Source organism: Mesocricetus auratus, unplaced genomic scaffold (assembly GCF_017639785.1).
Source record: "Mesocricetus auratus isolate SY011 unplaced genomic scaffold, BCM_Maur_2.0 Super-Scaffold_100691, whole genome shotgun sequence".
NCBI classification, from domain to species: Eukaryota; Metazoa; Chordata; class Mammalia; order Rodentia; family Cricetidae; genus Mesocricetus; species Mesocricetus auratus.
Window position 1 is genome coordinate 46,790,850 of NW_024429267.1, and position 16,711 is coordinate 46,807,560.

At 40.2% G+C, this 16,711-nt stretch overlaps 1 protein-coding gene across 1 annotated transcript in view; it reads left to right on the top strand.

Moving 5' to 3' along the window:
* The window catches only part of Prkar2a (protein kinase cAMP-dependent type II regulatory subunit alpha), a 62,724-nt gene that overhangs the window by 32,274 nt on the left and 13,739 nt on the right, over positions 1 to 16,711 (top strand). The window contains exons 3-6 of the mRNA XM_005074954.4: positions 947 to 999; positions 5,560 to 5,643; positions 9,369 to 9,475; positions 13,882 to 14,035. Coding sequence (XP_005075011.1) covers positions 947 to 999; positions 5,560 to 5,643; positions 9,369 to 9,475; positions 13,882 to 14,035 — 398 coding nt within the window. The remainder of the gene's footprint in view (positions 1 to 946; positions 1,000 to 5,559; positions 5,644 to 9,368; positions 9,476 to 13,881; positions 14,036 to 16,711) is intronic.

Genomic DNA, 16,711 nt, shown 5'->3' on the forward strand with positions numbered 1-16,711 from the left:
GTACACATAATAAATATTTTTAGAAAAATTTCATCAAAAATAAAAGGGGATTTGGACTTCTTATGTGTGTTGAAGCTTTAAAGCGCATTCACAGAAATGTGTGTCAGCATCTGTGTGTCTATGCAGTGAGTGTGCTGACTAGTGATGACTGACAGGCTAGTTTACTGGGAATCTGATACTGTGTCAGCCACTTATTCCTAAGTGATAATGCTCTTTACTAAATCGTGTTGCCTTGTAAGACTTACATGCTTGCAATGTATTAAAGTAGTATGCTCTATTTTCCCTATAGTTATCTTAAACTAAAATGTTACTAACAGTTGTTTAATGTAATTTAGAAATTCAGTGAAACTAGATTATGCCTCCCTACCAAAGCTATATGTTAAAACCATATCAATATGATTATATTGAAAAATGATCTTTAAAAGGTTATTAAGGTCATAAGGAAATAGGACTGTTATCTGTAAAAAGAGGAAGAGTGGAGAGATGACTTGCCTGGGACATGCTTTAATGAAAGTTTGAGGGTCCCTGGCACCCACATAAATGTCTAAGTGAGGCAGCACACATCTCTAATTTCAGCGCTGGGGGAAGTGGAGACAGGTAAGTTCCTGCAGCTCACTGGCCAATCAGCCCAGCTGAGTCTGTGAGCTCCAGTTAGAGACCATCTCAAGAAATAAGGTGGAGGCTTGGGTAGTGCACACGCCCTTAGTCCCGGCATTCAGGAGGCACAAGTAGGTGGGTCCTATACAGTGAGGACCAGGTCAGCCAACGCTACATAGTGGTAAGACTCTGTCTCAAATACGTACGTACGTACATACAAACTAAACAGACAAATAAGATGTAGAGTGAATGAGAAAGGCACCCTCTGGTATACACATGACACACAATACTTTTTACCTAAAATCACATATTTTATAACTTCCTTTTTCCTCTCTCTCTCCAATTTTAGTCTGTGCAGAAACCTATAACCCTGATGAAGAAGAGGAAGATACTGATCCAAGGGTAAGAACTAAAGCTAAAATGCTATGTAGAACTGTATTTTTTACTAATTTCTTGTCTACTGAATACCTCAGATGAATCACTAATAGTGAAAGTAAGTATGGATTAAAATCTCAGTGAGAGGTCAGATGCTCTGTCTCATATACAGACCCTAGCTTTTAATGTTTGTATGCCTGTGTGAGTGTGTGTATAGACTATAGTCCACAAGAGAGGAATAAGATGTAGAGAAAAGTTAAGAAGGAGGGCAAGCCAGGCGTTGGTGGCGTACACCTTTAGTCCCGGCACTCGGGAGGCAGAGGCAGGTGGATCTCTGTGAGTTCGAGGCCAGCCTGGTCTACAGAGTGAGTTTGGACAGCCTCCAAAACAATACAGAAAAACCCTGTCTCAAGAAACTAAAATAAGTAAGTAAATAAATGAAAATAAAATTAAAGAGTACCTATGGGCTTCCATTTTTTGTACAGTAGATTGAAACTAGCCCTGGTTGGGAGTTTGGTGAGGAGCACCTGACTAGCATTGCAGAAACCTAAGACATAGTCAAACTCAGCAGACACTAGGCAGAATTCTTCCCAAGGATTCCCAAATGGAGATGGAAAAAACCTAAAATGATTCTTTAATGAAGGATTATCACCTAGGACTAAATTACATAATATTCAAGGGAAAATAATCTGTAGCCATTGAAAATAATTGTATAATTCAGGATCAAATGCCATAGCATATATGTTTAAATGAGGTGCTTCTTAATTTTATAATTTTGTAAAATAAAAATAATTAATGCATTTGTCTGTCTGTATTTCTCTGCAGAGACTTATACCTCAAAGAGTATATCCTAGATTGTAACCATGGTTATGATAGGATCCTCGTTGACTATGTTTTTGCCAGACACAGTTTCTCTGTAGCTCTAGCTGTCCTGGTACTCTGTACACCAGGCTGGCCTAGAGGTCTGTCTGCCTTTGCCTCCCATGTGCTAGAATTAAAGACATGCACCACCACTGTCCTGCCTGGTTTATTGTTTTAAAGTTCAGTGTTTTAGATTTATTTGCTTTTATGTGTATGAAATTTTACTTTCATATATAAGCACCACATGCATGCCTGGTTTCTGTGGAGATCAAAAGAAGGCTGTTGTGAACTACCACATGGGTGCTGGGAACCAAACCCAAATCCTCTGAAAGAGAAACAAGTGTTCTTACCTTAGACCTGTTTCTGTAGTCGCAGTTTTGTTCTTAATCCTGTATGAGTGTGTAGCCTGCATGTGTGTCTGTGCTGCATGTCTGCCTGGCACCAACAAAGATCAGGAGAGGTCATCAGAGCCCCTGAGACTGGAGTTGTGAGCTGTTATGTGGGGCTGGGAATGGAACTCAAGTCCTGGAAGAGCAGCCAGTATTTTTAGCTCCTGAGCCATCTCTCCAGCCCCAGCAGAACCTCCATTATAAAACTTTTGAATAATTAACATAAATTACCTTAACAAAAGAAAGTATGAGCTTTCACTTTTAAAAGCGTGGTATTATAAAAGACACTTCTGTGGTCATGCATACCTTAAAATGAGTAACCTATGAAGGATTTCTGAAGCATTGTAATAATATGTGCCAGATGTGGTGATGCCCACCTTTAGTCCCAGAACTCCATTAGCAGGGGCAGTCATTTCTCTGTGAATTTGAGGCCAGCCTTCCCTACATAAAGAGATTCCAGGCCAGCCAAGGCTACATTTTGAGACCTTGTCTCAATAAACAAAAATGTATAAACAGTAAAAAAGTGCTACCATTGAGTGATTATTAGAGGTGTACAAACTTGAAAAAAAATTAAACTCTGGATATTGTAAAATTCTTGAAGACTTTTCAAACTTAAAACATTTTTTCTAATTTCCTATTGCAAACATGTGGTGTCTGTTCCCTTTTTTCACCTTTATGTGAACTCAGAGTGAACTCAGGTTGTCAGACTACCACAGCAAGCACTTTTACCTGCCGAGCCAGCCCCTCATACACAATTTAATGTATTTATTTCTGGTAAAAACCATGCTTAGGAAGTAGCTTAATAAGTCTCTCAATCACAATATCAATGTTAGGTTGTAACTTTTTTTTTTAGTTCAGTAAACATTTTGGTTCATAATGTAATAGTTTTGAAGCACCTACTAAGTGAATTTAAGGCACTGTTTTAGAAACTACATATATTATTTAACCCTATGACAACTAGTTTGTAAATTACTATTATTAATTGATATGTTAGCTTGTAGCTTATATAGCTGTTGTTAATTACCATGTCCATAGATGTCAGTGACAACATGAACTCCTGATTATTTGAAAATACTCTTTCTAGGCTGGAGAGGGCTCTGCTGCTCTTGCAGAGGACCTGGGTTCAGTTCCAGCCCCACAACAGGTGGTTCTCTACTGCCTGATAATTCCCTTGTGGGTGACTGGGCAGTGATGGCCTTTGCAGCACCTGCACTCACATGCACCCAACACACACACACACTTAAAAATAAAAATAATTTAAACATGTTTTCTACCCACAGTTTTTCCCATCTTAAATCAGACCAGCATTGTTTATTTGGAGTCGTCCTTAACTCTTCTTGCTTTTTTTATCACTTCATCTAATTTTTTCAATAAGTTTAGTGTACTCTGTCCTCAAAATCTACTCAAACTTCTCTACTTCTTGGTGTTTTGTCTTCGGCACAGTGGCTGCACCTTAATCTACTGCTATTTTTCATCCAGCAATTGCAACTCTGCAGTTACCAGCCTGCAACCTGGCAGGAATTCCTTTCATGCAGGCACTGGCTCTGCCATTGTTGCTAAAGGTAGCTTTAATTAAATCCCTTTCTATTTATAAATAAAACTCAAGTCTCAAAGACTGAGTTGAAAACCTGTTAACCTGGAGCTGGAGAGATGGATGGCTCAGCGGTTAACAAAACTGACTGCTCTTCCAGAGGACCCACCCCGGTTCAATTCCCAGCACCCACATGGCAGCTTACACCTGTCTATAACTCCAGGATCTAACACCCTCACACAGACATACATACAGACAAAACACCAATGAAAAAAATCAAAATAAGGGCTGGAGAGATGGCTCAGAGGTTAAGAGCACTGACTGCTCTTCCAGAGGTCCTGAGTTCAATTCCCAGCAACCACATGGTGGCTCACAACCATCTACAATTCAATCTGGTGCCCTCTTCTGGCATGTAGGCAGAACACTGTATATGTAATAAATAAATAAATCTTTAAAAAAAAATAAAAATAAATAGTTTTTTAAAAAAATTGAGTAGCACCTCGTTAACTTTTTCCCCTTGTTAGTGGCTCCCAAAAAGCCCTGTCCTTCCCCTCTGCCAGAGCCTAACTCCTAAAGCCCCCTCACTACTGTGTCTCTTTATCTCTTCAGGTGCTGCCCTCTGATGCTCCATGATTACCTCCTGTCAACTAGTTGCTAACTCAGTATCCTAACCCAAGGTTAATTTTATTTAATCAATGCAAATGCAAACAGTGTGATCAAATATCCCCCAACATCTTGGCACCTTCTTGGTTACCACCTGGTGCAAACAATAGTGTAAACTTCCCAGCTTCCTCTAGGCCTAACTATAATCCTAATCCTAACCCTTCTCTAACAGCCTTGTGATCCTTCAAATATTAGGTCTCTTCCTGAGTTGATAACCCCAAACCGCCCCCAAGCTGTTAGAGAAAGTTCCTTTTTTTTTTTTTTTTTTTTTTTTTTCGAGACAGGGTTTCTCTGTATTGTTTTTGGAGACTGTCCTGGAACTCACTCTGTAGACCAGGCTGGCCTCGAACTCACAGAGATCCGCCTGCCTCTGCCTCCCGAGTGCTGGGATTAAAGGCGTGCGCCACCAACGCCCAGCCAAGTTCCATTTATTTTATGACCAATGTATAGTGTCCTCTATGAATTTGGACATCCCTCCAACAACCAGCCTGTTCTGATTTTCCCTGTCTACGCCAGTCTCATCTCTCTTAGTTACCTGTTACATCTGCTGTTAATTCTCCCACCAAAAGATGCCTTGCTCTTCCCACAGCGATCTTACCACTCACTCCTGATCTGCTTGAGGTCTTAGCACCGTTGTCACTTCCTCAGTGGGACTTCACCTAGCTGTCAGAAACATACTCTTATACTTACCTCCCTTGCCTACCTTTTGTCCTTAACCTTGTCAGTCTCAAACATAATTTATGTGTTGATAGAAGGTAAGGTCATACAGTTTTATATGTGTTCACTATTGTCTCCAGAGCTGAGAGTGCCTTGAACTGAGGAGGTGTACAGTATTTATTGAAGGAACAATTTATAACCCTCTGCTGTCCAGGTGAGACTTGGGAGGCTCCCAGGGGATAGCTGATGACTGCCTGCCACACAGACAGCAGGTGGCTCCAGCATATTCTTGGTACTTACCTAAACCATTTGATACTTTTTACTATTCATTTGTGTGAAATAAATTCTAAAAAAAACCTACACATAACATATTTTTCTTTTTTTTATCCCCCCTGAACTTTTTAGGATAAAGAAATACATTAATTTTTAAATGGGTGATTTTCAAATGGAATAAAATAATTATCTTGGCTATATTTCAATTGACAGGTGGTTCATCCCAAAACTGATGAGCAGAGATGTCGGCTTCAGGAAGCTTGCAAAGATATTCTTCTTTTCAAAAACCTTGATCAGGTAACATTGATTTGATCCCTATAATGGAGATGTGGTTTTGTTTTAAGGTAGAGTCTTGCTGGGCAGTGGTGGCACACACCTTTGATCCCAGAATGAGGGAGGCAGAGGCAGGCGCATCTCTATGACTTTGAGGCCATCCTGGTCTACAGCCAGGGCTACAGAGAAACCTTAAAAATAAAGACAGGGTCTCACTATGTAGCCTTGGCTAGCACCAGAACTCCCCATATAGACCAGGTGAGCCTCAAACTCACAGAGATCCACCTGCTCCTGGCTCCTGAGTGCAGAGATTAAAGTCACACACCTACTGAAGATGTTGCTTTCAAATGCCTTTAGTAATACCAGCAATTTAGAAACTACGTACTTAAGTTACACTGCTAAGAAAAGCCAAGGTAACATGACCCTGGCTCTGTTTGGAGGATCTGAATGTATTTGGCAAAGGAATTGATTGCCATAGAGATGCTGCTATGTGGTTCTGTTACCATAGCTGTCAATCCACTCAAAGTGTGTGATTGTTTCTTATGTTTCACATATCGGACTTCTTGTAACTTGTGTATCTGTAGGGTTTGATACAAGATGTATGGCCAAATCTCCTTCCCTCCCTCTCTCTCCTCTCTCTTTCTCCCTGCCTCCCTTCCCCCTGTGTGTGTGTGTGTGTGTGTGTGTGTGTGTGTGTGTGTGTGTGTGTGTGTGTGTACACATACATCATGGTGCACATGAGGAGGTCAAAGGACAACTTCTGCTATGTAGAATGCCTTTCCTTTTTCTGTGCCACGTGACTTTTTTGAGACAGGGTTTCATATGGAATTCACTGGTTATCACTTAGCTAGACTGGCTTTCTACTGAGTACTGGAAATCCGCCTGTCTCTACCCACCTATTGCTGGGGCTGTGATGGACATCTGTACCTGGGTTTTATCCTCATGCTTTTGTATCAAGTACTTTACCCACCAAACCATCTCCCCAGCCCCAATTTAACATCCTGTCTATAGCAATAGGGAATCTTCAGAGTTTGTTCTCTCCTCTGCTTTGAAGGCCATGTACTTTGAAGCTGCATGAATGACTGAGGTACTAGACCTATTTCTGGGAAACCCATACTACCACCAAGAAGATTGGATTAGAGTTCCCTTACTACTGAATATCTCATCAGCTCTTCCTGGAATCTGGCTGGTCTGAGCTCCTGACTAAAGGGAGTAACCATTTCTGCTATTTGTCAACCTGCCTGTTAGTGGCCATATGGCTTATAGGATTACCCACAACTTTATTCAGAGTTTATTAGTCCAAGATTGAATAAAATAGGACAGTGAACTGAAGGAGCATCCAGTTTATCTGGAATACAGTTTGGTGATAGCTGTTTTCTCGGAAAGACCCAGCCATATAAATGGAAAGGGGAATTTCTTTTTTTTTTTATTTATTGTTAATAAAGCCATTTGTCAATTTTTTAAAAGTTTTTTGAGACAGGGTTTCTCTGTGAAACCCTGACTGTCCTAAACTCACTTTGTAGACCAGGCTGGCCTGGAACTCACAGATATCTACCTGCCTCTGCCTCCTGAGAGCTGAGATTAAAGGCGTGCGCCACCAACACCCGGCCTGATCTCTATTTTTAACCTCAGTGTAAAGCTGATATTTTTTTGTGTTCCCTGCCCCAATATTAATCCTTCTGTCTAACAGATGGACTCCAGTTCAAGGCTGAGACCAGTATTTGGTCAGAATTTAGTACTGGTGTTTCTTTTTTTTTTTTTTTTTTTTAAGATTTATTTATTTGGTATGTATACAGTGTTCTGCCTGCATGTATGCCTGCAGGCCAGAAGAGGGCACCAGATCTCATTACAGATGGTTGTGAGCCACCATGTGGGTGCGGAAATTGAACTCAGGACCTCTGGAAGAGCAGTCAGTGCTCTTAACCTCTGTGCCATCTCTGTAGCCCCTGTTGTTTCCTTTTTATTATAGTTATTCATATGCTTGCTTTCTGGTTATGACATGTAGTGTTGGTAAGTGTATTTACATGTGTTGTACATACGTGAAGCTATGTCCATTAGATACCACTTCTAAAGTAACTTTGTGTGGTAAAATGTTCTCCTTAGATTTGCTTCCTTTAGTCATAAAAATTGAGGTAGAAATTAATCCTTTTTAGAGGTTAGTGCTATGCTGGCCTACTCAGAGGCTGCTCTACAGATAATCTCCAAGACTCTGCTCTTTAGATTGGGTAATCTTGTTACTGTCCACACCTTTTGAAAAGTGACAGCAGTATAGTATACTGGAGCCATCCAGGTAGGTGACACTTGTGGTGGGACTAAGGAAATTGGAACCATGATTTATATGTTCAGTTTTTGTGTAAGTTGTTGAAAACCTTTTATTTTTAAAATAATGATTTACACACTAATTTATGAAAATTAATGGATTTCATTGTGACATTTCCATATATGTAATGTTTCTTCCAGCTGCCCATCCTCCTCCTGTTCTCCTATTCTCCTTTTCCTGTCCTAGTAGCCCATAGTCCTTCATTTTCAGGTTATCTTTTTCTGTTGTTCAGTTTTCACATGTAAGAGGAAACATGACCACTGTCCTGTGTCTGTCTTCACTTAACATGATGCTGTCCATTTCCTACAAACAACATGATTTCATTTTTCTTTATTGACCTTATTTTGTCGATATCATATTCTCTTCTCCCTCTCACATACTGATGGGCATATAGGCTGATTTCATATTTTGGCTTTTATAAATAGTAACATAAAAATGAATATGTATTTTTTTGTCTGCTGACTTCATTTCCTTTTAATGAATATCCAATAGTGGTATAGCTGGATATATGCAGTTCTGATTTTAGTCTTCTCTGGAGCCTATACTGTTTTCTATAATGGCTCTACTAATTTACATTCCTACCATCTGTATATACACATTCCTTTTTCTTCCTATCCTTACCAGCATTTGTTATTATTATCATTTTTGTAATACCCATTCTAATTGGGGTGGCAGGAAATCTCAATATAGTTTTGGTTTGAATTTCTCTGATGACTAAGGATGTTGATATTGAGGCTCCCCCATTTCTTTTCTTTTTTTAGATGAGATTCCCATACAAATATTGTAGTCTTGCCTTGAATTCTGCCTAGATAATCTTGCATTTCTGATCCTTCTGTTTCTATCTCCCCATCGCAGGAATTAAAGAGGCTATTTATTTTTTTATTTCAGCTCTAGAAGTCAAACCCAGGGCTTCTTGAATGCTAGGCAAACACTCCACCAAGTGAGCCATATCCCTAGCTCTCTGTACTTCCTTTCTCTTAAAATTTATTTTATTTACTGTGTATACAGTGTTCTGGCATGTATGCCTACATTTTAGAAGAGGGCACCAAATATCATTACAGATGGTTGTGAGCCACCATGTGGTTGCTGGGAATTGAACTCAGGACCTCTGGAAGAGCAGCCAGTGCTCTTAACCTCTGAGCCATCTCTCCAGTTCCTGTCAAAAACCAAAAAAAAGGTTTGACAATTGTGCTGTCTGCTAAAGGCATCCAAAGCCAGATAGTACAAAAAAACTTATTTCTAATAGCTCTTAGGTTTCTGTTTAAATTTTGGTGGTTATCTTGTGTAGAGCCTTACTATATAATCTTACAAATTGGGATAAATACAATCTTTGTGAGGTGTTTTGGTTTTTGCTGAGGTTAAGGGCATGGCTGACCATTATGCTTTCTCAGTAAATGTAAAGCGTCTGCTCTCTTGGTGTGTGCTTTAGGAGCAGCTCTCTCAAGTCCTCGACGCCATGTTTGAAAAGATAGTCAAAATTGATGAACACGTCATTGACCAAGGAGATGATGGAGACAACTTTTATGTCATAGAACGGTAGGAGATGCTTTGTAATTATTTGGTTACACTTCCCTGTATTCCTAATTCAGGACAAAAGCCTCATCTTATACTATGTTCATTCCAAGGAGGTCTAGTGCAGGGTAAACCAGTCCTCCAAAGCCTTTCAAGGGATCACAGCTGCCTCTGTCTATTGCTGTCCTGAGTAAAACCTGTATCTGGGGAGATACCACTTGTAGTTGAATATCTTTCTAGTTAGATAAATAATGGCATAATGTGCTTTGTAAACTTGCTATTTGCCAGTGTTCAATTGAGTTTATTCCCCCTGAAAAGTGTCCATGATTGTGTATTGTCTTGTGTCTCGGATTTTCAGCTTGCTTTAAAAAATGAGTGTATTCCCCTTACCTGCATGCCCTCAACACTTTCTGACTCTGTATCAAGTGTAAATCATGTTGGGAAAAATGAAGTCTGGGTTTATGTCCCTGACTTACTGCATCTTAACCCCTTGAGTTGTTAGTGTTGTTCAGAGGAAGAGTAGGGGTTCCTTCACTATTAAAAAAGGTTTTTTTTAAGCTGCTCGGAGGGGGTGCACACCTTTAATCGAAGCACTCAGGAGACAGAGTTAGGCAGATCTTTGTGAGTTCAAGGCCAGCCTGGTCCACATAGTAAGTTCCAGGACTGCCAGAGCTACACAGAGTATCAAGATTTACTTTTATTAATGTTTATGCATAGTTACATAAATTTGTGTGTATACATAGAAATAAAGGTTATTATTTTTTATTTATGTGTGGTGGGGTGGGAGAGTTGGGGCGAGTGGGGTTGTACATTCGAGTACAGTGCCCACAGAGACCAGAAGAGGACGTCAGATAGATCCCTTGAAGCCGGGGTTAAAAGATTGTTGGAATCTGCCTGACAAGTTTGCTAGAATCTAAACTTGGATCATCCGGAAGTGCAGTATGTGCTTTTAACCACTGATCCAGCTCTCTAACCCTTCCTTCTGAGGTAACTTCAAATTTTAAAACAAAACATAATCGGTTGCAACTAATATAGAAAATTCTTGTAAACCCAGCCCTCCATGTTAAAAATTCTGCTATATTTAGCACATTAAATTGTTCAGAATAAGTTCTAGAAAGCTAGGCATGGTAGTCTGCAGCTCTCTGTAAGCACAGCAATAGGGATATGGAAGGAAGAGGTTCAGGAGTTCAAGGTCGACATCAGCTGCTTAGCAACTTCAAAGTCAGCCTGAGTCATCTGAGGCCCTGTCTCAAAACAGCACAAAGTTTCAAATATAATGTTCCTGTATCTCTGAGCACCTCCACCTGTATTTCCTAAAAATAAGGACATTCTCTATGGCACATAACATTTTAAATCAGAAATGAAATGAACATTTTTAATGTTTTGCAGCTAAGGTATAGGTCTTATTTAGAATTTTCTAATTGCTTCCCCAAGTTTTGGGATTCTTTTACTGGTTGCCATCAAGTAACTGTTATAAATTTAGCTTATCAGACCTTTGCTTGTTAAAATTTTTTAAGTATTTTGGTTTTTTTACATTTATTAATTTGTTTTATGTATATATGTGTGTGACATGCAGGCATCAGGACAGCTTGCTGGAATGAAATCTTTCCTACCATGTGGTGCTCAGAGAATGAACTCAGGTTGTCAGACTTAGCAGCAGGCACCCTTAGCTGTAAGACATCTCACTGGCCCATGTTCAGAGGAAGTTTTAAAATTTTTATTTACTCGTATATCTGTTTGTGTGCATGCATGACACATATGTGCAGGTAATGGTACAGGCCAGAAGAGGGTGGCATGGAGCTGGATTACAAGTGGTTGTAAACTGCCTGGCATGAATACTAGGAACCTAGCTTGGGTCTTCTTCAAGTACTGTTAACTGCTAAGTTATTCTCTAGTTCTGTTTAAATTTGTTTTGCTTCAAAACAAGGGTTTCTTTATGTCGTCCTGGCTGTCCTGGGACTCTGTGTGTAGACCAGGCTGGCCTCAAACTCACAGTTTGTCTCTGCCTCCTGAGTGCTGGCAATAAAGATGCCACCACTCACAACTTTCTAAATTTAAAATATATATATTTGTATGGATGTTTTGCCTGCATGCTTATCATGCCTGGTACCCACAGAGACCAGAAGATACCATTGTATCCCCTGGGACTGGAGTTATAGATGATAACTATATACCTGTGTAAGCTGATGTATCATGTGGTTGGTGGGAATTGAACTTGGGACCTCTGGAAGATCAGCCAGTGCTCTTAATCACTAAGTCATCTCTCCAACTCCCTGTTCAATTTTTTTTTATTTTAGAAACAATCTTATTTTACATATCATTCCCCCAATCCCATGACCCCCATGTTCAAAATGTTGGATGAAAACTTTTGCAACTTCCTGTTTACCTTTTGGTTCCTTGATACTAGGGGCTAATTACAATTAAAGAATTTTTCCGGGGGGGGGGGGGCAGGGCACGGGAGGAAGGGAGGGAATGGGAGAGGGACCTGGAACTGACTTGTGAAGCAACCTTGATTCTTATCTAAATTTAAACTGGAAAATAAAATTAAAAAAAAAATAAAAATAAAATTTAAAAAAAAAGAATTTTTCCATAAAAATTTTTATGTGTATGAGTGTTTTGCCTGCATGTATGTCTGTGCACATGTGTACCTAGTACCCACTGAAGCAAGAAGAAGTCATTGGACTGGTTGAGTTACCCTGTGGGTTCTAGGAAGCAAACCCTGGTCCTCTGTGCCATCTCTCCAACCCACAAATAATTGTTTTTGTAACTTTTGCTGCCATAAATATTGTCTGGTGGGTAGCCCTGCACATCTTTTCAGTATCTTTATCTCTTTTGGAGTGACTTCACAGGCACTTCCTTGTGCATCTATGTGTTTGTGATTTCACGTACGTTAGTGTGGCTACACCAGGGTTTGGAAGTAGATAGGCTCCTTCTTTGGCTTAGGGCTTGCTCCCTGGTTAGTATAAGCCAGCCAGCCAGCAAACTCAGGGACTTATCTGTCTCTCTTTGCACTTCTGGTGCTGGGATTGGAAGTGCAGGCTCCATGACTGACTTCTGTTTGTTTGTTTTGAGATAAGGTTTCTCTGTATAGTCCTGGCTGTCCAGAACTTGGTCTATAGACCAGGCAAGCTTCAAACTCACAGAGATCCACTTGCCTTTGCCTCCCTAGTGCTGGAATTAAAGGTGTGTGCCATCATCACCCAGCACGAAAGCACTTTCCAACTCAATCATCCCCCCAGCCCTCAAAGGATCTCTTTGAGTCACTTGTTAATGTGTTATTAGTTGTCTTACAGAAGTTCTGAAAGTTTGTTTGCTTTTGTGGTGTATTGAGCATACCTGTTTCTCTAAATGGTAGTCATTTCTGAGTACTTTTTTTTTTTAAAGATTTATTTATTTATTACATATACAGTGTTCTGCCTACATACCAGAAGAGGGCACAAGATTGAATTGTAGATGGTTGTGAGCCACCATGTGGTTGCTGGGAATTGAACTCAGGACCTCTGGAAGAGCAGTCAGTGCTCTTAACCTCTGAGCTATCTCTCCAGCCCGAGTACTTTTCTTTTTTTCATTTTTTTCAACATTTTTTTAGATTTATTTATTTATTATGTGTACAGTGTCTGTCTGTATGCCTGCATACCAGAAGAAGGTGCCAGATCTCATTACAGATGGTTGTGAGCCACCATGTGGTTGCTGGGAATTGAACTCAGGTCCTCTGGAAGAACAGCCAATGCTCTTAACCTCTGAGCCATCTCTCCAGCCTCCTGAGTACTTTTTTGAGCAATTTGCAACTAATAGGTAGAAAGTTGTGTCATTATTTTATTTTAATCAGTTCTATCCTTGTTTCCAATAAACCATGAAAGAAAAACTTTACAGTCAATACTTTCCACAGAATACTTGATAAAATTCTACATCTTTTTCTTTTTGTAATAAACTGTTTATCAGACAAGATATAGTGGCTTAGCCTCAAAAGCGCTCAGGAAGCCAAGACCAAGGGTCAGGACTTCAAGGCACTGCATGTACATGGTGCACAAATATTCATGTGGGCAAGACACCCATACACAAGAAATTAAAAACAAAATAAAACCAAATGCAAAGATCATGTGTATATTTTAGCAAAATTATGTTGGTTATCCCCCCTTTTGAGACGGGATGTTATGTATCTTAGACTCCCCTTAAACTCACTGTGTAGCTGAGAGTGATCTTGAATTCTGATCCTCCTGCCTCTGACTCCTGAGTGCTGTAGTTTATAGACATGCACCACTGTGCCTAGTTTATCTAGATCTGGGAGAAAATTCAGGTCCTCCTGTATGCTAGGCAAAAACATTACCATCTGAACGATGTCCTCAGCTCTGCCCCTCCCCCCTTATGTTTTACATGTGTCAGTCACTTCTTAAACTTATAGAAGTAATTGTTTTTTGTCATTCTTCTAGGGGAACCTATGACATTTTAGTAACAAAAGATAATCAAACACGTTGTGTTGGTCAGTATGACAACCGTGGCAGTTTTGGAGAACTAGCTCTGATGTACAATACCCCGAGAGCTGCTACCATTGTCGCCACCTCAGAAGGCGCCCTTTGGGGATTGGTGAGTGAGAGAAATGCATGGTGTAGTGTTAACTGTCTTTTATAGTCAGTTATCTAAAATATATGCTGTAACATGTCTCATGTAAATGTGTTTTTCCATTTTCCTTAATGACTTAGCTTTACTCTAAGTTAAAGAAGCATCAGTGACTGTAACCTTGTAGTGACAGAGCTCTTGCTACATTTTTGCTTGTTTTTAATTAGACAGAGAGAGATAACTGTGTTAAGTAGTCCAAGGGGGCTATAGAGTGAGACCCTCTCAGCAGTACCCATGTGCACACACAAGAGGAGGAAGAGGAGGGACCGCAGTGGCGATGGTGGTGCTGTGAAGCCCTTTGCTAGTTAGCATTCCCATCTCTGGTTGTGTCAGTAGCAGTTTACTTTGTGTTCAGTCATCCACTTGTCGTTTGTCTACACCCACATCCGATGCTAATGACCGTATTCAGGGAAATGGAATTTTGCATTAAGTAAAATACTATGGTTCTTGTATCATTTTATCTACTGTCTACCTAGTTTCTTCTTGTATTGTTATGTGTCCATAATCTGTAACTCTTCCTTCAAAAATATAATACAAATTCCTTATTTCACTTTTGTTGTTGTTTTTGTTTTTCAAGTCAGGGTTTCTCTGGTAGCCCTGACTGTCCTGGAATTTACTCTTTAGACCAGACTGACCTCAAACTCAGAGATCCACTTGCCTCTGCCTTCTGAGTGCTGGGATTAAAGGCATGTACCAGCCAAGAGTTGGTGGTGCATGTCTTTAATCCCAGCACTCAGGAGGCAGAGGCAGGCGGATCTCTGTGAGTTCAAGGCCAGCCTGGTCTACAGAGCAAGTTCCAGGACAGTCTCTAAAACAATACAGAGAAATCCTGTCTCAAAAAAAAAAAAAAAAAGGCATGTACCACCAGCACCTGGCCTCCATAGTTCCCTTTTTTTTCTTTTTCTTATTATTTTAATTTTAAATAGCTTGTTTTACATATCAATCCCAGTTCCCTCTCCCTCCCCCTCCTCCTGCACCCTCCCCCATCCCCCCATCCTCCCACCCTATTGCCAATTCCTTCCACATAGGGGACATCTAGAGTCTGTCATTTCACTCAGGGTAGGGTCCAGGCACTCCCCTAAGAGTCCAGGCTGAGAGAGCAACCCTCTTTGTGCTATGGACACACGATGTCTGTTAGTGTTCGAGGGATAAACACTGATCCACTACTCAGGACCCCATAGGTTGCCCAGGCCCCCTCACTGACTCTCACACTCAGGGGGTCTGGATCAGTCCCATGCTGGCCTCCCAGCTGTCGGTCTGGGGTCCAAGAGCTCTTCTCCTGTTCGGATCATCTGTCTCTGCTGTTTTTGCCAGCCCATTCTTTGCCAATTTGCTCATCGCTCCTCGCTGTCTATCGCTGGGTTCCTTGGGTTCATTTCAGTGTTTAACTGTGGGTGTCTGCCTCTGCTTCCACATAGTTCACTCTTAAAATAAGGGTATCTAGTAGTTTCTACTTACCTTTAAGAATTAATTTATATCATAGAATTAACATTTTTTATTAATAGAATCAATGAACCCAAAATTTCAAAATCTGGTAAAAAAAATATATATAAATGTATGTATGTTTAAAAAAAAAAAAGTGAATCCTGCCAGGCATGGTAATGCACACTTTGATCCCAGCATTTAGATGTAGAGATAAGTGGATCTCTGTGAATTCCGGGCCATTAAGGCTTCATAGTGAGACTCTGTCTCAAAACAAACAAACAAAAAGAATGAATCCCAAACAACAAAAACATAAAGAAATTGATGCTCCAATACACACCGTAAAGTTTAAAAACAATAGACAGAGCTGTCTTGAATGCAGAGGTTTCACATTATGAGTGAGAAAACCGAAGTGCTGAGGAAAAGCCCTGTCAGCCAGCATCTCGTAACCCCTGACAACGTCCTTAGAGAATTAAGTTCACTAAAGGGAATGAACACCTTTAGTCCTCTTGCACACTTAATGCCTGTGGGAGTGTCCTCTTCAATGTTCTACTGGCTGTTCCTCAAAATTAGGTAGGCATCTTAGGGGTTTTGTTTTTTTCTGTTCACAGCTATGAGAACTGGCCTTGCACAGCATAAAATGAGAGTTCTGGGAAGTATAAAAGCATGCATACAGAGGATCGAGGATTGCACTGGGCTGAGATATAGCCCAGTGGATGGAGTACAGAAAGAAAGTCCTGGATTCAATCCCCAGCACTGCATAAAACCAGGCATGGTGGGACTGGAGAGGGCTCAGTGGTTAAGAGCACTGGCTGCTGTTCCAGAGATCCTGGGTTCAGTTCCCAGCACCCACATAGCAACTCACAACTGTCTGTAGCTCCAGCTCCAGGAGTTCTGACACCTTCACACAGATATACATGTAGGCAAAATGCCAATGCACATAAAATAAAAATTAATGGTAGCATGTTCTCATGGTTACATGATGAGTTCAAGAGCAGCCTGGCTTATATGAGACCTTGTCAACAAATGAATAAATAAATAAATAAATACATAAATAAATACATAAATAAACAAACAAATTGGTGAGACTGGAACCCCAACACATAAATCATTAAAGAAAATCTCAATTCTTGTCAGCTAGAAATATAGTTTACTTTTGTAATTGTAATGATTTGGTAACATATGTAATTATAAAATGCTGTTTCCTTAACAACTTCCAAA